Raw genomic sequence first — 20,558 nt, forward strand, 5'->3', positions numbered from 1 at the left:
CTTGATCCGGCAGCGGTGCAGGGCATCTGAGTTTCCATAAGTACAATCATCTCTACAAAAGGAAAAGCTTCTTGGATAATCAAGCTCATCTCTGGGGAGAAATTAAAACTTCTCCTAGAATCGCAGACGCTTCTTCCAGAATCAATAGCATGATTATTTCAGTAAAATTTTGTGGCCACTACTACTCTAACTGGAACAGCTGGTGTGATATATGTAGATGGAGAGAGAGAGAGAGAGGGAGAGAGAGATCAATAGTTTCAGGATAAAATAAAATGCTGAAATGTAATTCTCCTAAAATTACATCTCATTCCCAAGAATATCCTATTTAAAATTAGAGGAAGTAAAATGTATTTTTGCCAAGAAAACAGGGGTATAAAATGTATGTGGTTCATCGCGCTTTGGGCGTGAGCTCGTCGGCCAACACCTATCATAAACGGAAACATAATTGGTTTTCCAACATTTATCACTCTGGTAATTAACCAAAACGAAGCAATTACCTTCATGGTAGCATTCAACTTAAAGCTTTCCTTCCTCTGCTCCCAGGTTTAATGTCCTCCAAACAGCGGCGGAGAATTTTTGTCATGTTTATCAACTGTTATATACGACAGCTTCTTCACGACCGCATTGGGAGTTCTCTTTGGAAACAACAGCGTCTGGATCATCTGCGACAGGTATTGAACTGCCTGTAGAACGAAGAACCGGTGTTTAGTTCATGAGAGAGCAAAATCTAGTGTCAAAAATCGGCAAGGTATAAATCTTACGGTGGAGTGGTTTGGTCGGGGCTCCCATCGGGTCCAACGCGTGGACAACTTTACTGTCTTTTCTACAGAGAGTTGCACGGACGCAACAGCATAGCAAGCCATGTCAGGATAACACAGAATGGTCGTCACGAGCAGTCCCAAAAGAGGCGTCGCAGGTACATTTAACTTTGAATGTGGTGTGAAATAAACACACGGGCAGAAGCTCTAGCAAGGCATTGTAATTGATGAAGCTAATGCACATCATGCCAAGGAGATACACCAGTTAGTTAATCAGTTTAGTCAGAGACTGAATCCCCTGCAACTTCCAATCGATGAGAACTTCCAATTGATGAAGCTAATTGTTTTTGTAGATTGCATTGTTCTCACACATTTCCAGCCCACACAAACATGCAAGCTACAGAAAGTGAAAACAATAGGAGGAACTCACATAATCTTGATTCTGTGTAATACAAGCATCCTGGGCAGTTCTCTTCTTTGGCCTAACATTGCATTTACTTGTGTCCCCTGATTCAATATAACGTTGCACGTCCTTCAGAGAGCGAAATTCATAACCACTGACTGGGTTAGTGATGTACTGCAGAGATAAAAAGAATTAGAGGTAAAACAAGGGGTTCAACAAAAAGTACACAAAACAATGTCAAGGAAAATTAGATTTTTGGGGGGGCATTCTATAACAAAGAAAACTCGAGTATATCTTCAGAACACTAAAAAGACAGCCCAGTAAGTGGACAAAGCTAATTGCTATCAACAGGGTTAGATACTAATAACCTATTCAGAACCTCAACTTCTTGGAGGTCCTTGAGAATATGTGACTAAAAGTGTAATCAGTTACTGGCTTCAAGCATATTTTATAGTAACAATAAGTATCACGTGGCAGATGCAGAGTAAAAGCATGCTAGGAGGCAGGAAAGACCGAAAGAGTCGGTACTGAATTATGATATAAGCAGAGTGAATTGAGGATGAACTTCTTTTGATTAAAATAAAGCACAACCATATTACAGAGAGGGAGGTTGTGGTCGACGCCGGCACACAAATGAAACCGCCGTCGTCGGGGTCGGGCGTGGGCTCCTTCCATCCTGGTCGTCATCATCTTGGTCCTTGTGGATAGCATCCATGGATTGGAAGTGGGGTGACTTGACAATCCCCTCCCTTGAGATGGCTTGCTGTTTCCAGTTGAGATTCGTCCATGGAGAACAGAAGCTTCATGAGCACACACACACACAAAAGATAAGAGGAGGCTTTGGAAAGTGAAACGGTCATGGGGATGGGGATGCTTACCCGAGCTAGGAGCCGTGGAGGCGGAGCTCGTTGGCCCATCACCGCACCGGAGGAAACGACGGTGAGCTCGACCATGTGCGGCCGTGGTGGTCGTCCTCGTCCATGGAGGAGGGTGGCTGCTGCACCGAATCGAAGAAATTGAGTGGGGCGGGAAGATAAGAAAGAAGGGGAGAGGAGAGGGAAGAGGAGAGCTCACCTCACCAGAGTTGGGGGCAGCCGAAGCCCTAGCAGCGGGGATGGGTCGCGCGCGAGCGCTTGCGGCCGTGAGGAGCAGATCTAGCCGGAGGAAAGGAAGCACCGTCACGAGGGGAGCTCGTGGGTGTGCTGCGCTCCGGCGAGGGCCGCCGGAACTCGCCGGAATCGCCTGGTGTTGGTGGCGGCAGCGAGGTGGAGGCTGGAATGCGGGAGGACGGGGGAAGGGGGAAGGGGGCGCGACCGCGCGAGTGCGGCAGGAAGCGGCTAGGTTTCCAGTGGCTGCTACTTTGTTTTTAAAGGGGTATGCGAAATGTCTAAAATGCCCTCGGCGGGGCACGGGAATTACGCGCGGTGGCACGGCCGGGCGGGACACGGCTCATAGGGAAAATATCGGACGGTTGGAGACGACCGGGTAAATATCCGACGGCCCACGACGACCGAGCCCGAGATCCAACGGCCAGAACGCAATCAAGAAAACGATCGGACGGCCGAGAAGCTCTAATCGCTGAGGAGCCTCCTGCATCCACTCCTCTCTTATTTCTGGATTTTAGTTCGCTCCATCCCTGATCCGGCAGCGGTGCAGGGCATCTGAGTTTCCATAAGTACAATCATCTCTACAAAAGGAAAAGCTTCTTGGATAATCAAGCTCATCTCTGGGGAGAAATTAAAACTTCTCCTAGAATCGCAGACGCTTCTTCCAGAATCAATAGCATGCTTATTTCAGTAAACTTTTGTGGCCACTACTACTCTAACTGGAACAGCTGGTGTGATATATGTAGATGGAGAGAGAGAGAGGGAGAGAGAGATCAATAGTTTCAGGATAAAATAAAATGCTGAAATGTAATTCTCCTAAAATTACATCTCATTCCCAAGAATATCCTATTTAAAATTAGAGGAAGTAAAATGTATTTTTGCCAAGAAAACAGGGGTATAAAATGTATGTGGTTCATCGCGCTTTGGGCGTGAGCTCGTCGGCCAACACCTATCATAAACGGAAACATAATTGGTTTTCCAACATTTATCACTCTGGTAATTAACCAAAACGAAGCAATTACCTTCATGGTAGCATTCAACTTAAAGCTTTCCTTCCTCTGCTCCCAGGTTTAATGTCCTCCAAACAGCGGCGGAGAATTTTTGTCATGTTTATCAACTGTTATATACGACAGCTTCTTCACGACCGCATTGGGAGTTCTCTTTGGAAACAACAGCGTCTGGATCATCTGCGACAGGTATTGAACTGCCTGTAGAACGAAGAACCGGTGTTTAGTTCATGAGAGAGCAAAATCTAGTGTCAAAAATCGGCAAGGTATAAATCTTACGGTGGAGTGGTTTGGTCGGGGCTCCCATCGGGTCCAACGCGTGGACAACTTTACTGTCTTTTCTACAGAGAGTTGCACGGACGCAACAGCATAGCAAGCCATGTCAGGATAACACAGAATGGTCGTCACGAGCAGTCCCAAAAGAGGCGTCGCAGGTACATTTAACTTTGAATGTGGTGTGAAATAAACACACGGGCAGAAGCTCTAGCAAGGCATTGTAATTGATGAAGCTAATGCACATCATGCCAAGGAGATACACCAGTTAGTTAATCAGTTTAGTCAGAGACTGAATCCCCTGCAACTTCCAATCGATGAGAACTTCCAATTGATGAAGCTAATTGTTTTTGTAGATTGCATTGTTCTCACACATTTCCAGCCCACACAAACATGCAAGCTACAGAAAGTGAAAACAATAGGAGGAACTCACATAATCTTGATTCTGTGTAATACAAGCATCCTGGGCAGTTCTCTTCTTTGGCCTAACATTGCATTTACTTGTGTCCCCTGATTCAATATAACGTTGCACGTCCTTCAGAGAGCGAAATTCATAACCACTGACTGGGTTAGTGATGTACTGCAGAGATAAAAAGAATTAGAGGTAAAACAAGGGGTTCAACAAAAAGTACACAAAACAATGTCAAGGAAAATTAGATTTTTGGGGGGGCATTCTATAACAAAGAAAACTCGAGTATATCTTCAGAACACTAAAAAGACAGCCCAGTAAGTGGACAAAGCTAATTGCTATCAACAGGGTTAGATACTAATAACCTATTCAGAACCTCAACTTCTTGGAGGTCCTTGAGAATATGTGACTAAAAGTGTAATCAGTTACTGGCTTCAAGCATATTTTATAGTAACAATAAGTATCACGTGGCAGATGCAGAGTAAAAGCATGCTAGGAGGCAGGAAAGACCGAAAGAGTCGGTACTGAATTATGATATAAGCAGAGTGAATTGAGGATGAACTTCTTTTGATTAAAATAAAGCACAACCATATTACAGAGAGGGAGGTTGTGGTCGACGCCGGCACACAAATGAAACCGCCGTCGTCGGGGTCGGGCGTGGGCTCCTTCCATCCTGGTCGTCATCATCTTGGTCCTTGTGGATAGCATCCATGGATTGGAAGTGGGGTGACTTGACAATCCCCTCCCTTGAGATGGCTTGCTGTTTCCAGTTGAGATTCGTCCATGGAGAACAGAAGCTTCATGAGCACACACACACACAAAAGATAAGAGGAGGCTTTGGAAAGTGAAACGGTCATGGGGATGGGGATGCTTACCCGAGCTAGGAGCCGTGGAGGCGGAGCTCGTTGGCCCATCACCGCACCGGAGGAAACGACGGTGAGCTCGACCATGTGCGGCCGTGGTGGTCGTCCTCGTCCATGGAGGAGGGTGGCTGCTGCACCGAATCGAAGAAATTGAGTGGGGCGGGAAGATAAGAAAGAAGGGGAGAGGAGAGGGAAGAGGAGAGCTCACCTCACCAGAGTTGGGGGCAGCCGAAGCCCTAGCAGCGGGGATGGGTCGCGCGCGAGCGCTTGCGGCCGTGAGGAGCAGATCTAGCCGGAGGAAAGGAAGCACCGTCACGAGGGGAGCTCGTGGGTGTGCTGCGCTCCGGCGAGGGCCGCCGGAACTCGCCGGAATCGCCTGGTGTTGGTGGCGGCAGCGAGGTGGAGGCTGGAATGCGGGAGGACGGGGGAAGGGGGAAGGGGGCGCGACCGCGCGAGTGCGGCAGGAAGCGGCTAGGTTTCCAGTGGCTGCTACTTTGTTTTTAAAGGGGTATGCGAAATGTCTAAAATGCCCTCGGCGGGGCACGGGAATTACGCGCGGTGGCACGGCCGGGCGGGACACGGCTCATAGGGAAAATATCGGACGGTTGGAGACGACCGGGTAAATATCCGACGGCCCACGACGACCGAGCCCGAGATCCAACGGCCAGAACGCAATCAAGAAAACGATCGGACGGCCGAGAAGCTCTAATCGCTGAGGAGCCTCCTGCATCCACTCCTCTCTTATTTCTGGATTTTAGTTCGCTCCATCCCTGATCCGGCAGCGGTGCAGGGCATCTGAGTTTCCATAAGTACAATCATCTCTACAAAAGGAAAAGCTTCTTGGATAATCAAGCTCATCTCTGGGGAGAAATTAAAACTTCTCCTAGAATCGCAGACGCTTCTTCCAGAATCAATAGCATGATTATTTCAGTAAACTTTTGTGGCCACTACTACTCTAACTGGAACAGCTGGTGTGATATATGTAGATGGAGAGAGAGAGAGAGGGAGAGAGAGATCAATAGTTTCAGGATAAAATAAAATGCTGAAATGTAATTCTCCTAAAATTACATCTCATTCCCAAGAATATCCTATTTAAAATTAGAGGAAGTAAAATGTATTTTTGCCAAGAAAACAGGGGTATAAAATGTATGTGGTTCATCGCGCTTTGGGCGTGAGCTCGTCGGCCAACACCTATCATAAACGGAAACATAATTGGTTTTCCAACATTTATCACTCTGGTAATTAACCAAAACGAAGCAATTACCTTCATGGTAGCATTCAACTTAAAGCTTTCCTTCCTCTGCTCCCAGGTTTAATGTCCTCCAAATAGCGGCGGAGAATTTTTGTCATGTTTATCAACTGTTATATACGACAGCTTCTTCACGACCGCATTGGGAGTTCTCTTTGGAAACGACAGCGTCTGGATCATCTGCGACAGGTATTGAACTGCCTGTAGAACGAAGAACCGGTGTTTAGTTCATGAGAGAGCAAAATCTAGTGTCAAAAATCGGCAAGGTATAAATCTTACGGTGGAGTGGTTTGGCCGGGGCTCCCATCGGGTCCAACGCGTGGACAACTTTACTGTCTTTTCTACAGAGAGTTGCACGGACGCAACAGCATAGCAAGCCATGTCAGGATAACACGGAATGGTCGTCACGAGCAGTCCCAAAAGAGGCGTCGTAGGTACATTTAACTTTGAATGTGGTATGAAATAAACACACGGGCAGAAGCTCTAGCAAGGCATTGTAATTGATGAAGCTAATGCACATCATGCCAAGGAGATACACCAGTTAGTTAATCAGTTTAGTCAGAGACTGAATCCCCTGCAACTTCCAATCGATGAGAACTTCCAATTGATGAAGCTAATTGTTTTTGTAGATTGCATTGTTCTCACACATTTCCAGCCCACACAAACATGCAAGCTACAGAAAGTGAAAACAATAGGAGGAACTCACATAATCTTGATTCTGTGTAATACAAGCATCCTGGGCAGTTCTCTTCTTTGGCCTAACATTGCATTTACTTGTGTCCCCTGATTCAATATAACATTGCACGTCCTTCAGAGAGCAAAATTCATAACCACTGACTGGGTTAGTGATGTACTGCAGAGATAAAAAGAATTAGAGGTAAAACAAGGGGTTCAACAAAAAGTACACAAAACAATGTCAAGGAAAATTAGATTTTTGGGGGGCATTCTATAACAAAGAAAACTCGAGTATATCTTCAGAACACTAAAAAGACAGCCCAGTAAGTGGACAAAGCTAATTGCTATCAACAGGGTTAGATACTAATAACCTATTCAGAACCTCAACTTCTTGGAGGTCCTTGAGAATATGTGACTAAAAGTGTAATCAGTTACTGGCTTCAAGCATATTTTACAGTAACAATAAGTATCACGTGGCAGATGCAGAGTAAAAGCATGCTAGGAGGCAGGAAAGACCGAAAGAGTCGGTACTGAATTATGATATAAGCAGAGTGAATTGAGGATGAACTTCTTTTGATTAAAATAAAGCACAACCATATTACAGAGAGGGAGGTTGTGGTCGACGCCGGCACACAAATGAAACCGCCGTCGTCGGGGTCGGGCGTGGGCTCCTTCCTTCCTGGTCGTCATCATCTTGGTCCTTGTGGATAGCATCCATGGATTGGAAGTGGGGTGACTTGAAAATCCCCTCCCTTGAGATGGCTTGCTGTTTCCAGTTGATATTCGTCCATGGAGAACAGAAGCTTCATGAGCACACACACACAACAAAAGATAAGAGGAGGAGGCTTTGGAAAGTGAAACGGTCATGGGGATGGGGATGCTTACCCGAGCTAGGAGCCGTGGAGGCGGAGCTCGTTGGCCCATCACCGCACCGGAGGAAACGACGGTGAGCTCGACCATGTGCGGCCGTGGTGGTCGTCCTCGTCCATGGAGGAGGGTGGCTGCTGCACCGAATCGAAGAAATTGAGTGGGGCGGGAAGATAAGAAAGAAGGGGAGAGGAGAGGGAAGAGGAGAGCTCACCTCACCAGAGTTGGGGGCAGCCGAAGCCCTAGCAGCGGGGATGGGTCGCGCGCGAGCGCTTGCGGCCGTGAGGAGCAGATCTAGCCGGAGGAAAGGAAGCACCGTCACGAGGGGAGCTCGTGGGTGTGCTGCGCTCCGGCGAGGGCCGCCGGAACTCGCCGGAATCGCCTGGTGTTGGTGGCGGCGGCGAGGTGGAGGCTGGAATGCGGGAGGACGGGGGAAGGGGGAAGGGGGCGCGACCGCGCGAGTGCGGCAGGAAGCGGCTAGGTTTCCAGTGGCTGCTACTTTGTTTTTAAAGGGGTATGCGAAATGTCTAAAATGCCCTCGGCGGGGCACGGGAATTACGCGCGGTGGCACGGCCGGGCGGGACACGGCTCATAGGGAAAATATCGGACGGTTGGAGACGACCGGGTAAATATCCGACGGCCCACGACGAACGAGCCCGAGATCCAACGGCCAGAACGCAATCAAGAAAATGATCGGACGGCCGAGAAGCTCTAATCGCTGAGGAGCCTCCTGCATCCACTCCTCTCTTATTTCTGGATTTTAGTTCGCTCCATCCCTGATCCGGCAGCGGTGCAGGGCATCTGAGTTTCCATAAGTACAATCATCTCTACAAAAGGAAAAGCTTCTTGGATAATCAAGCTCATCTCTGGGGAGAAATTAAAACTTCTCCTAGAATCGCAGACGCTTCTTCCAGAATCAATAGCATGATTATTTCAGTAAACTTTTGTGGCCACTACTACTCTAACTGGAACAGCTGGTGTGATATATGTAGATGGAGAGAGAGAGAGAGGGAGAGAGAGATCAATAGTTTCAGGATAAAATAAAATGCTGAAATGTAATTCTCCTAAAATTACATCTCATTCCCAAGAATATCCTATTTAAAATTAGAGGAAGTAAAATGTATTTTTGCCAAGAAAACAGGGGTATAAAATGTATGTGGTTCATCGCGCTTTGGGCGTGAGCTCGTCGGCCAACACCTATCATAAACGGAAACATAATTGGTTTTCCAACATTTATCACTCTGGTAATTAACCAAAACGAAGCAATTACCTTCATGGTAGCATTCAACTTAAAGCTTTCCTTCCTCTGCTCCCAGGTTTAATGTCCTCCAAACAGCGGCGGAGAATTTTTGTCATGTTTATCAACTGTTATATACGACAGCTTCTTCACGACCGCATTGGGAGTTCTCTTTGGAAACAACAGCGTCTGGATCATCTGCGACAGGTATTGAACTGCCTGTAGAACGAAGAACCGGTGTTTAGTTCATGAGAGAGCAAAATCTAGTGTCAAAAATCGGCAAGGTATAAATCTTACGGTGGAGTGGTTTGGTCGGGGCTCCCATCGGGTCCAACGCGTGGACAACTTTACTGTCTTTTCTACAGAGAGTTGCACGGACGCAACAGCATAGCAAGCCATGTCAGGATAACACAGAATGGTCGTCACGAGCAGTCCCAAAAGAGGTGTCGCAGGTACATTTAACTTTGAATGTGGTGTGAAATAAACACACGGGCAGAAGCTCTAGCAAGGCATTGTAATTGATGAAGCTAATGCACATCATGCCAAGGAGATACACCAGTTAGTTAATCAGTTTAGTCAGAGACTGAATCCCCTGCAACTTCCAATCGATGAGAACTTCCAATTGATGAAGCTAATTGTTTTTGTAGATTGCATTGTTCTCACACATTTCCAGCCCACACAAACATGCAAGCTACAGAAAGTGAAAACAATAGGAGGAACTCACATAATCTTGATTCTGTGTAATACAAGCATCCTGGGCAGTTCTCTTCTTTGGCCTAACATTGCATTTACTTGTGTCCCCTGATTCAATATAACGTTGCACGTCCTTCAGAGAGCGAAATTCATAACCACTGACTGGGTTAGTGATGTACTGCAGAGATAAAAAGAATTAGAGGTAAAACAAGGGGTTCAACAAAAAGTACACAAAACAATGTCAAGGAAAATTAGATTTTTGGGGGGGCATTCTATAACAAAGAAAACTCGAGTATATCTTCAGAACACTAAAAAGACAGCCCAGTAAGTGGACAAAGCTAATTGCTATCAACAGGGTTAGATACTAATAACCTATTCAGAACCTCAACTTCTTGGAGGTCCTTGAGAATATGTGACTAAAAGTGTAATCAGTTACTGGCTTCAAGCATATTTTACAGTAACAATAAGTATCACGTGGCAGATGCAGAGTAAAAGCATGCTAGGAGGCAGGAAAGACCGAAAGAGTCGGTACTGAATTATGATATAAGCAGAGTGAATTGAGGATGAACTTCTTTTGATTAAAATAAAGCACAACCATATTACAGAGAGGGAGGTTGTGGTCGACGCCGGCACACAAATGAAACCGCCGTCGTCGGGGTCGGGCGTGGGCTCCTTCCATCCTGGTCGTCATCATCTTGGTCCTTGTGGATAGCATCCATGGATTGGAAGTGGGGTGACTTGACAATCCCCTCCCTTGAGATGGCTTGCTGTTTCCAGTTGAGATTCGTCCATGGAGAACAGAAGCTTCATGAGCACACACACACACAAAAGATAAGAGGAGGCTTTGGAAAGTGAAACGGTCATGGGGATGGGGATGCTTACCCGAGCTAGGAGCCGTGGAGGCGGAGCTCGTTGGCCCATCACCGCACCGGAGGAAACGACGGTGAGCTCGACCATGTGCGGCCGTGGTGGTCGTCCTCGTCCATGGAGGAGGGTGGCTGCTGCACCGAATCGAAGAAATTGAGTGGGGCGGGAAGATAAGAAAGAAGGGGAGAGGAGAGGGAAGAGGAGAGCTCACCTCACCAGAGTTGGGGGCAGCCGAAGCCCTAGCAGCGGGGATGGGTCGCGCGCGAGCGCTTGCGGCCGTGAGGAGCAGATCTAGCCGAAGGAAAGGAAGCACCGTCACGAGGGGAGCTCGTGGGTGTGCTGCGCTCCGGCGAGGGCCGCCGGAACTCGCCGGAATCGCCTGGTGTTGGTGGCGGCGGCGAGGTGGAGGCTGGAATGCGGGAGGACGGGGGAAGGGGGAAGGGGGCGCGACCGCGCGAGTGCGGCAGGAAGCGGCTAGGTTTCCAGTGGCTGCTACTTTGTTTTTAAAGGGGTATGCGAAATGTCTAAAATGCCCTCGGCGGGGCACGGGAATTACGCGCGGTGGCACGGCCGGGCGGGACACGGCTCATAGGGAAAATATCGGACGGTTGGAGACGACCGGGTAAATATCCGACGGCCCACAACGACCGAGCCCGAGATCCAATGGCCAGAACGCAATCAAGAAAACGATCGGACGGCCGAGAAGCTCTAATCGCTGAGGAGCCTCCTGCATCCACTCCTCTCTTATTTCTGGATTTTAGTTCGCTCCATCCCTAATCCGGCAGCGGTGCAGGGCATCTGAGTTTCCATAAGTACAATCATCTCTACAAAAGGAAAAGCTTCTTGGATAATCAAGCTCATCTCTGGGGAGAAATTAAAACTTCTCCTAGAATCGCAGACGCTTCTTCCAGAATCAATAGCATGATTATTTCAGTAAACTTTTGTGGCCACTACTACTCTAACTGGAACAGCTGGTGTGATATATGTAGATGGAGAGAGAGAGAGAGAGGGAGAGAGAGAGATCAATAGTTTCAGGATAAAATAAAATGCTGAAATGTAATTCTCCTAAAATTACATCTCATTCCCAAGAATATCCTATTTAAAATTAGAGGAAGTAAAATGTATTTTTGCCAAGAAAACAGGGGTATAAAATGTATGTGGTTCATCGCGCTTTGGGCGTGAGCTCGTCGGCCAACACCTATCATAAACGGAAACATAATTGGTTTTCCAACATTTATCACTCTGGTAATTAACCAAAACGAAGCAATTACCTTCATGGTAGCATTCAACTTAAAGCTTTCCTTCCTCTGCTCCCAGGTTTAGTGTCCTCCAAACAGCGGCGGAGAATTTTTGTCATGTTTATCAACTGTTATATACGACAGCTTCTTCACGACCGCATTGGGAGTTCTCTTTGGAAACGACAGCGTCTGGATCATCTGCGACAGGTATTGAACTGCCTGTAGAACGAAGAACCGGTGTTTAGTTCATGAGAGAGCAAAATCTAGTGTCAAAAATCGGCAAGGTATAAATCTTACGGTGGAGTGGTTTGGCCGGGGCTCCCATCAGGTCCAACGCGTGGACAACTTTACTGTCTTTTCTACAGAGAGTTGCACGGACGCAACAGCATAGCAAGCCATGTCAGGATAACACAGAATGGTCGTCACGAGCAGTCCCAAAAGAGGCGTCGCAGGTACATTTAACTTTGAATGTGGTATGAAATAAACACACGGGCAGAAGCTCTAGCAAGGCATTGTAATTGATGAAGCTAATGCACATCATGCCAAGGAGATACACCAGTTAGTTAATCAGTTTAGTCAGAGATTGAATCCCCTGCAACTTCCAATCGATGAGAACTTCCAATTGATGAAGCTAATTGTTTTTGTAGATTGCATTGTTCTCACACATTTCCAGCCCACACAAACATGCAAGCTACAGAAAGTGAAAACAATAGGAGGAACTCACATAATCTTGATTCTGTGTAATACAAGCATCCTGGGCAGTTCTCTTCTTTGGCCTAACATTGCATTTACTTGTGTCCCCTGATTCAATATAACGTTGCACGTCCTTCAGAGAGCGAAATTCATAACCACTGACTGGGTTAGTGATGTACTGCAGAGATAAAAAGAATTAGAGGTAAAACAAGGGGTTCAACAAAAAGTACACAAAACAATGTCAAGGAAAATTAGATTTTTGGGGGGGCATTCTATAACAAAGAAAACTCGAGTATATCTTCAGAACACTAAAAAGACAGCCCAGTAAGTGGACAAAGCTAATTGCTATCAGCAGGGTTAGATACTAATAACCTAATCAGAACCTCAACTTCTTGGAGGTCCTTGAGAATATGTGACTAAAAGTGTAATCAGTTACTGGCTTCAAGCATATTTTATAGTAACAATAAGTATCACGTGGCAGATGCAGAGTAAAAGCATGCTAGGAGGCAGGAAAGACTGAAAGAGTCGGTACTGAATTATGATATAAGCAGAGTGAATTGAGGATGAACTTCTTTTGATTAAAATAAAGCACAACCATATTACAGAGAGGGAGGTTGTGGTCGACGCCGGCACACAAATGAAACCGCCGTCGTCGGGGTCGGGCGTGGGCTCCTTCCATCCTGGTCATCATCATCTTGGTCCTTGTGGATAGCATCCATGGATTGGAAGTGGGGTGACTTGACAATCCCCTCCCTTGAGATGGCTTGTTGTTTCCAGTTGAGATTCGTCCATGGAGAACAGAAGCTTCATGAGCACACACACACACAAAAGATAAGAGGAGGAGGCTTTGGAAAGTGAAACGGTCATGGGGATGGGGATGCTTACCCGAGCTAGGAGCCGTGGAGGCGGAGCTCGTTGGCCCATCACCACACCGGAGGAAACGACGGTGAGCTCGACCATGTGCGGCCGTGGTGGTCATCCTCGTCCATGGAGGAGGGTGGCTGCTGCACCGAATCGAAGAAATTGAGTGGGGCGGGAAGATAAGAAAGAAGGGGAGAGGAGAGGGAAGAGGAGAGCTCACCTCACCAGAGTTGGGGGCAGCCGAAGCCCTAGCAGCGGGGATGGGTCGCGCGCGAGCGCTTGCGGCCGTGAGGAGCAGATCTAGCCGGAGGAAAGGAAGCACCGTCACGAGGGGAGCTCGTGGGTGTGCTGTGCTCCGGCGAGGGCCGCCGGAACTCGCCGGAATCGCCTGGTGTTGGTGGCGGCGGCGAGGTGGAGGCTGGAATGCGGGAGGACGGGGGAAGGGGGAAGGGGGCGCGACTGCGCGAGTGCGGCAGGAAGCGGCTAGGTTTCTAGTGGCTGCTACTTTGTTTTTAAAGGGGTATGTGAAATGTCTAAAATGCCCTCGACGGGGCACGGGAATTACGCGCGGTGGCACGGCCGGGCGGGACACGGCTCATAGGGAAAATATCAGACGGTTGGAGACGACCGGGTAAATATCCGACGGCCCACGACGACCGAGCCCGAGATCCAACGGCCAGAGCGCAATCAAGAAAACGATCGGACGGCCGAGAAGCTCTAATCGCTGAGGAGCCTCCTGCATCCACTCCTCTCTTATCTCTGGATTGATACGGTGGAACCTTTCCTAACCATTGTTGTTTTTTTATGTATGCTCTCAGTCAGTCTACGCATGTAAATTGAAGCATTGTCTTATTTTCCACACGTATCCATTTTGCCTAACCATGCAGAAGATTAATGAGAAACCTCATGATGATAAAATTGACATAATATCCTATTGATGTGAACCACGAAGTCATAGGCACATTGATCGAAGCAGAGTAAAAACCTCACAGGACTAGACAAAGTAACCTACCTTGGGTCCATCCCAATGTTCTAATTTCATTTGTGAAGTGAACTTACAAAGTATGCCCTTTAGTTATACATCATTATCGCAGAAAACAACAAGTATTTCAACTTTGTAGTCATGAAGAAGTTGGCCGTCGGTCAAAATATGAACTTACTTTTTTTCCTTTTCGAAAAGGAGGATGAGCCCCGGCCTCTGCATCTGGGAGATGCATACGGTCATTTTATTGATTACTCTTGAGGAAATTACAAAGTATAACAACAATATGCCTGAATCCGCCATCTTGGTAGCATCTGCCGCTACTCCTATCCAAATGATGAAGGGGTGCAAGCTGGGCCACATACCCATACCTCTCACCTAAGCCTAACATCTAAAGCCGGAGGCCCCGACCGAGCCATCTGTCGGGTCCGGGGCTCAAACCGGTCTGACGCACTCAAATGTGTCGTCGCCGCCATCTTTCACTGGTCCATCTTCAGAGCAGATTGAGGTGACAACCTTGGCAGGTCCTCCGCCATCGACGCCACCACGACGCCAAATGACGACCTCCACCTACGCGAGCCTTGGCAGGTCCTCCGCCATTGACACCACCACGACGCCAGCCGACGACCTCCACCTACGCGACTCCAACTCCAAGCAACAGACATACATCCATGCTAGGAAAGGGCCGCACCACCGCTGTCGCCCACCACCCACAAGCGCCATCCAACCCCAAGCTTTCCAAAGCGGCGCCTTCAAGAAGGGAACGACACCGTGAGCGCCGCCGTCGCCCAACAGAGTTAGGGCTTTCGCCCGGGAAACCCAGGGGAAGGTGAAGTGAGGAGATTAGTCCATACCGACGCCTCCAAGAAGGGAAACGGCGCCCTGAGGTGTCGCCATCGGCGCGGCCGGTCATGGCCGGCCAGGGATTTTGCCCGAACTAGATCTCCGCCACTAGCAGCACCTCCTGTACAGAACCGGCGACCAAGAGGAAGCGCGGCCCGACCAAGCTGGCCCGCACGCCAAACAGGGGGGGAAGGGATGCGCCAGATCGCGCACACCGACCGCCGCAGAAGCCGCCGTCGGACGCCAACGACCACCGGATCCGGCCGCCCGCGCGGCCGGGACACCGGATCCACCACCCGCATGGCTATTAGCCGGCCATGCCTTGTCAATGGAGCCGCCGCTCCAGATCCTGGGTTCCCCACACATGAGCAGGGCAACCGAGGCCCCGCCGCAACCATCCTTGGCGCCGTTAAATTTCTCTCCTTTGATAACTTAATGATATATTGGTCAATTTATGCAAAAATGATCTCTCATGTTTTGTATATTCACTTATTTTGGGAAGTTCTTATCAATCTATAAAAAATTGACGGGCGCGGCAATGCGCGCATTCATGATCTAGTATGTTGTATAGGCTCATGTGCTGCAATTGACAAGTTAAACACACATATTCCTACTACTTTAAGGGACTGAAGTCTTTTCATGCAATTTCAATTATTTGCACCACTAGTCTGCTAATTGTCATATTCTAGCATATTCTGCTTATACGTCATTGTGCACAAAAGTCCGTGATAAAAAAATGGCCACTAGAGATTTCTTTGTGAGGAGCAAGCTACACAATAATCTAGGTGGTGTCTATTGAATAGTCTAGGCGGTGCATGGTTATTGGTAGATTGTAGTGTTTGATTTTATAGTTAGCTTTCTATTTAATATCTCATCTAAGCTCTTGAGAGTTGCTACTATTGGAACAATGAACCCATACCTATTTCTCACAATCAAACATAATTTTAGATGCATTTTCACTCTCTTTTGAAATTTAGTTTTATTTATTTCAACCGAAGGTAGAGTAACAACATATATTTTAAAATTTATCTACTTCTAATACAAACAAACAAATAGTCTAAGATATTAGAATCTAGGTATTATAAGATGCCAAAATGAACAATAGCATAACCACTATAATTCATTAGAGGGCAAAAAAATTAATAAAAGAAAACAATATAAATGTGTTAAAATATAAACAACAGAAGTAGCTTTTGTTGTAAGATATTACTTAAATTTCAAACATATTTGATATAGCAAGAATCAAAATAAATAATAAAAATATATCTTAATCCTTATCGAGAATATTATTTAATTGATTTTTTAAGTGTAACAGAAAATTTTAGTCGTTAAATTGGTAAAATGATGGAGGGAGCGAAAGCCATGGAACCCTAGCGAGACCGATCCCGTTTGAGGGATCGAGCGAGGAGACATGGAAGCGAGTCCGGCCCAAGCATTCTCTCGGGCGGCAGGTTGGCCTATAGGATGGCATTTTGTTTGTAATTTCAAGCTGAAACAGGCCTAGACTCCTAAAATCAAAACATTTTGTTTTGAGGGATCACTAGAATCGACCCAAAGCAATGATTTCACTTGCGGGTGATTGTGGTTTGATTCTCATGATTCAACATAATCAAATCGAGTTCTTTGGCTCTTCTGATTCTCCAGACCTTAATTATTCACAATCGGGTGAAAACAACTGCCTCTGAATCTTTCATCGTATTTGCTCATTTCGGTAATACGCAAACAACGTGTTTGTTTTTTGTTCTAATTATAGCAATGTATACAAATTAGTTTATCTAATTTAAAATGATTTTTTTTCAAACATATAGCTCGAATAAATATATACATCAAGGCTTCATGAACAATTAGTGTACTAAAAATGATTGTATTGGAAATGACACAAAGCTAAAATCAGGATGAAGAAAAATGTATGAAGTTTTTGATGCATTTGGTGTGATAAGATTATACAGGACTTGTGTACTTACTAGATTCATTTTTTTAGTTTTTACCTAAATTTTGATCAATGTCCGAATAAATCATAAGATAATAATTAATAAATCACACAAACCGGAAAACATTACAAACGTAAATATGGTATCTTAGCTTGCCTTTTGCTTGGCCATGTCGACTTTGCTTCTAGGGTAGCGTTGCGAGAGTACACAAATCATTGACGACTGTTTGAAAAACTTCTTCATGTCTTCACCACTAGTTTGCGTCATTCCTCCCTAATAAAATAGCAAATAAAAACACAACATAAGAATAGACATACATGTTTTCTTCTTCATTCACATGTTTAGCTATGTATATGAGCCTCAAATTCTAGATATTGAGCTCTTCCACTAAGGCGAGGGGCATGCACTCCTTTGTAGTTTGTCATGCTATATCCAAACTTCAATTCATAATTTTATTCACACGGACATTTATCAATAAATTGTCAATATTCTCTTCCGTGCTATTTAGACTCAGTTGCTGAATTGTGATGTCTCGTGCTTTGTTTTATGAGAGAATAACATGTGAAAACCAAGTTTTAATGAAAACTTTGTGGAAACCACGTAGAAAGTTTTCAAAATTCTAAAAAATACATTATGTCAAGAGAGTGATGTTATATTGACGTATGAAATTCCAAGTACAAAAACAAAACGATTTACGAGCTATGATAAAAACAAATCCAGCAACGAATGGCGGGTTTCTTGTGCAGCACTATTCAATGCTGATTTGCCTTTCTTTTTTTACACCTCATTTACACAATAAATTGCTACAAATCCCATTTTCCTTAATTTGTGTAAACATAGTGTCAGAGCTCAAAGGGTCAGTAGGAAGGCTACATGGTGAGATGATCGGGAAACTTGTTGGTGGAGCCGAGGACCCTGCCGCCGACGTCGGGGAAGAACTCGTGCCCCGTCAGCGGCCACACACCGCCGTAGCCGTCCACCTCCACCGGATACTTCATCAGGTGCCCCTGCATCTCCTCTGCCACCTCCCCCTCGTCCGTGTACCTCTCCCAGTTCTCCCGGGCCACCTGGTTCACCAGCCTCACGCACTCCGGCGACTCCGGCGCCTCCAGCACATCCCACAGCCAGCCCAGGTGCTCCTCCCAGAGCGACATCCTGTACCGGTGCACCTGCCCGCGCGGCCGCCGACCAGTGTGGTGCGGCTGGTGCGCGCCGACGGCTATCTCGGTGTCGCGGGAACCAGAGAGGGAGCGCTGGTTAACATTGGCGGAGCCGAGGAGCACGTACTCGTCGTCCACGACCATTCCCTTCGAGTGCACGTACACCATGAACCGCCCGTGCCTCCGCGCTAGCGCCGCCGGGCTCGTCCCCGTCTCCAGATGCGGGGGCGTTGCCGGTGCCTGTTCGCGGTTGCCGAGGCAGTAGAAGTTGAGATAGTCCTGCGGGTGCGCTCTGACGCCGGCCCCGGCCTCCGCGATCGCCTTCGCGACCACCTCGTACATCGCCTGCATCGTCTGCGCCTGCCAGAAGAGGGACTCCTGAGCCGGCGCCGACCCAGGCGGCCCCTCCGCCGCCGGCCACATCGGCAGCACCACGTACGCCGCGAAGTCTTCCCTGGCCCTTATCTTGCTCGCCGCCTTCAGCGCGATCTCCATCGGCACCAGGTTGCCGGCGCCCGGGTGCCGGAACGACGTCGGCCACGCGTACGACGACCCCACGAAGCGCTCGGTCTCGAGGTACACGAACCGGTCGGCGGCGCGGATCGCCGCCACGTACGCCGCGTGGATGCTCTGCTCCACGGCCAGGCTCTTGTCGCAGAGAAGGTTCCGCGCCTCCATCTCCTCCGTCTCCCAGGAGCGCGGGAACCCCTTCACCGACCCGGCGTCCACCGAACGGAACACCTGCGCGTGCCAGCACCGGGGGTCATCCTCCGGCAGGACGCGCAGGGCGTCGTCTTCGGCGTCGGCCACGACCGGGCTGAGGATCCAGGGGATGCGCTGGAGCTTGAGCAGAGCATCGTCCTTCCCGTGCTTGGACGCCTTCAAGTGCTTGGCTGTCGCCCTCCGCCACCGCTGCTCGAAGTTCTTGAGGACGTCGTACGCGGCGGCGCCGTCGAGGCGGCAGTGCATGTCGTGCCACGGCAGACGGGGCCCGTTCTCCGCGGCGGCGTCGCCGAGCGTGGGGTTGTGGATGTCCCCCCGGAAGACGGTGTCAAGGTCCTCGAAGAGCCGGTGGGCCGGCGTGTCATAGCGTCCGGCCGCGAGGTCGAGGCCGCCTAGGAAGGCCGTGATCCGGCGGGTGGCCTCGGACGCCGGCGTGTCGACGAGGATGCACTTCTGGTTGTGCGCGTACGGCGTGCCCACCACCTGCACGCTGGACAGGCATCCCACTTGATCAGCTCATGCATCCAGTTCCAAATTTGGACATCTTGGTAAGTCTTAAGTCATTTTTCGCAAGCCTTTAGATTTTCATCCAATGGTAGGCAACTCAAACTTGATTAACACAATGGAAACTCATAGTTTTGTTATATTTACCCTAATGGAAAACACTAATACGAAAGTTGCATATATACTCCAGTGTAAGATATAGGCGAAAAGAACGTGCAACTTTGAGATAAAAGATTGACTGAAATTGGGAAAGAAAAAAGCAATATCCTAAGATTAGGATAGAGATAAAGATATTATCCAAAGAAAATTCCTAGTGACAACAGAGATGTATAAGATATTATCCAAAGAAAACTCATAGTACTATATAAGCCGAACATTCGAAGTGGGACAACTTTTGGTCCACTGGAGAGGCAGAGAGTATGTGAATATTTATTTGTCTTTGTGAATGTCATACGAATTTTCTAACTAATGAATCTGAATTCACTTGTTCACTCGTCATTTTCTTTCTTTGAAGTCTCATTTGGGTATGTTGATCTTCCTAGTTTTCGGGAAGAATACCTGATTGTGTGTGACACTCTATTAGCTCTACTTTTTTGCGGGTGAGCTCTATAATATCTGACCCTATATAATATTATGTTCAGAAAAAAGGATTCGGTGGCATCTATTCTTTGGGCTAGCCCTTTGAACATACTTTGCAGGGCATTACTGGTGCGAGTGCAGCAGGCTGGAAACGGCTGCGCAGGATTTATTCAACCGGTTTGACTAGCAAACCACTCGTGTATTATGTGGATGAACTATGTAACCTTGGGTCCGACCGGTTCTATGGTCGTGTTTTCTTTTTCTTTCTTTGTTTTACTGTCTGATACTCGATGAGTTGACTTGATTCATGTTTAATAAAATGGCCATGTGCATCCAGGGATGCAGAGGCCAGGGTACGGTGCTCCCCTTTTTAGAAAAAAAAATGTTTATCTTCTTGGATGTTTTCTCAAACTAAAAAACTGCTACCTCCATTTTGAATTATAAATGTTTTAGATATTTAAATGTGGACTACATATGGACTGCAATGAATAAAAAAAACTAAAATGTGTCTATATACATCTGATCCCAAAAAAAGTTAGAGCATCTTATAATTCAGAATGGAGGGATTACACGAAATGGGCACACCACTTAAGGAAACATGCACATCGAAAGCTTGCCCATTTTAACATATTGTATA

General features: G+C 47.3%; 1 protein-coding gene and 5 long non-coding RNA genes across 14 annotated transcripts in view; all 6 read right to left on the reverse strand.

Moving 5' to 3' along the window:
* Positions 1-1,630: 1,630 nt before the first annotated feature.
* LOC119325574 lies at positions 1,631-2,411 on the reverse strand. The gene is made up of 3 exons (XR_005157590.1): positions 2,236-2,411; positions 2,040-2,155; positions 1,631-1,961 (listed from the first exon to the last, which is right to left on the reverse strand). It is a non-coding gene; the product is annotated as an uncharacterized LOC119325574 (long non-coding RNA).
* A 325-nt stretch (positions 2,412-2,736) lies between these two features.
* On the reverse strand, positions 2,737-5,203 carry LOC119325573. Of its 2 annotated transcripts, none has more exons than XR_005157588.1 (6): positions 5,028-5,203; positions 4,832-4,947; positions 4,545-4,753; positions 3,554-4,127; positions 3,290-3,475; positions 2,737-2,848 (listed from the first exon to the last, which is right to left on the reverse strand). It is a non-coding gene; the product is annotated as an uncharacterized LOC119325573 (long non-coding RNA). The 2 variants fall into 2 exon arrangements; XR_005157589.1 differs by lacking the exon at positions 2,737-2,848 and adding an exon at positions 3,034-3,216.
* Positions 5,204-5,814: 611 nt separating this feature from the next.
* Positions 5,815-6,905, reverse strand: LOC119325575. Its single transcript, XR_005157591.1, has 3 exons — positions 6,348-6,905; positions 6,084-6,269; positions 5,815-6,010 (listed from the first exon to the last, which is right to left on the reverse strand). It is a non-coding gene; the product is annotated as an uncharacterized LOC119325575 (long non-coding RNA).
* A 136-nt stretch (positions 6,906-7,041) lies between these two features.
* LOC119320273 lies at positions 7,042-8,072 on the reverse strand. Of its 2 annotated transcripts, none has more exons than XR_005154884.1 (3): positions 7,825-8,072; positions 7,629-7,744; positions 7,042-7,509 (listed from the first exon to the last, which is right to left on the reverse strand). It is a non-coding gene; the product is annotated as an uncharacterized LOC119320273 (long non-coding RNA). The 2 variants fall into 2 exon arrangements; XR_005154885.1 differs by having other exon boundaries at positions 7,042-7,546.
* A 287-nt stretch (positions 8,073-8,359) lies between these two features.
* LOC119322197 lies at positions 8,360-10,704 on the reverse strand. Of its 7 annotated transcripts, none has more exons than XR_005155460.1 (7): positions 10,619-10,704; positions 10,423-10,538; positions 10,136-10,344; positions 9,572-9,718; positions 9,145-9,206; positions 8,881-9,066; positions 8,360-8,437 (listed from the first exon to the last, which is right to left on the reverse strand). It is a non-coding gene; the product is annotated as an uncharacterized LOC119322197 (long non-coding RNA). The 7 variants fall into 7 exon arrangements; XR_005155458.1 differs by having other exon boundaries at positions 9,145-9,439; XR_005155456.1 differs by having other exon boundaries at positions 9,145-9,718; positions 10,136-10,307.
* A 6,934-nt stretch (positions 10,705-17,638) lies between these two features.
* Positions 17,639-20,558, reverse strand: part of LOC119325128 (phospholipase D delta-like) — a 7,919-nt gene continuing 4,999 nt past the window's right edge. Inside the window, exon 3 of the mRNA XM_037598874.1 lies at positions 17,639-19,321. Within this exon, the coding sequence (XP_037454771.1) occupies positions 17,825-19,321 (1,497 nt within the window). The 3' untranslated portion in view covers positions 17,639-17,824. The remainder of the gene's footprint in view (positions 19,322-20,558) is intronic.

Source organism: Triticum dicoccoides, chromosome 6B (assembly GCF_002162155.2).
Source record: "Triticum dicoccoides isolate Atlit2015 ecotype Zavitan chromosome 6B, WEW_v2.0, whole genome shotgun sequence".
NCBI classification, from domain to species: domain Eukaryota; kingdom Viridiplantae; phylum Streptophyta; class Magnoliopsida; order Poales; family Poaceae; genus Triticum; species Triticum dicoccoides.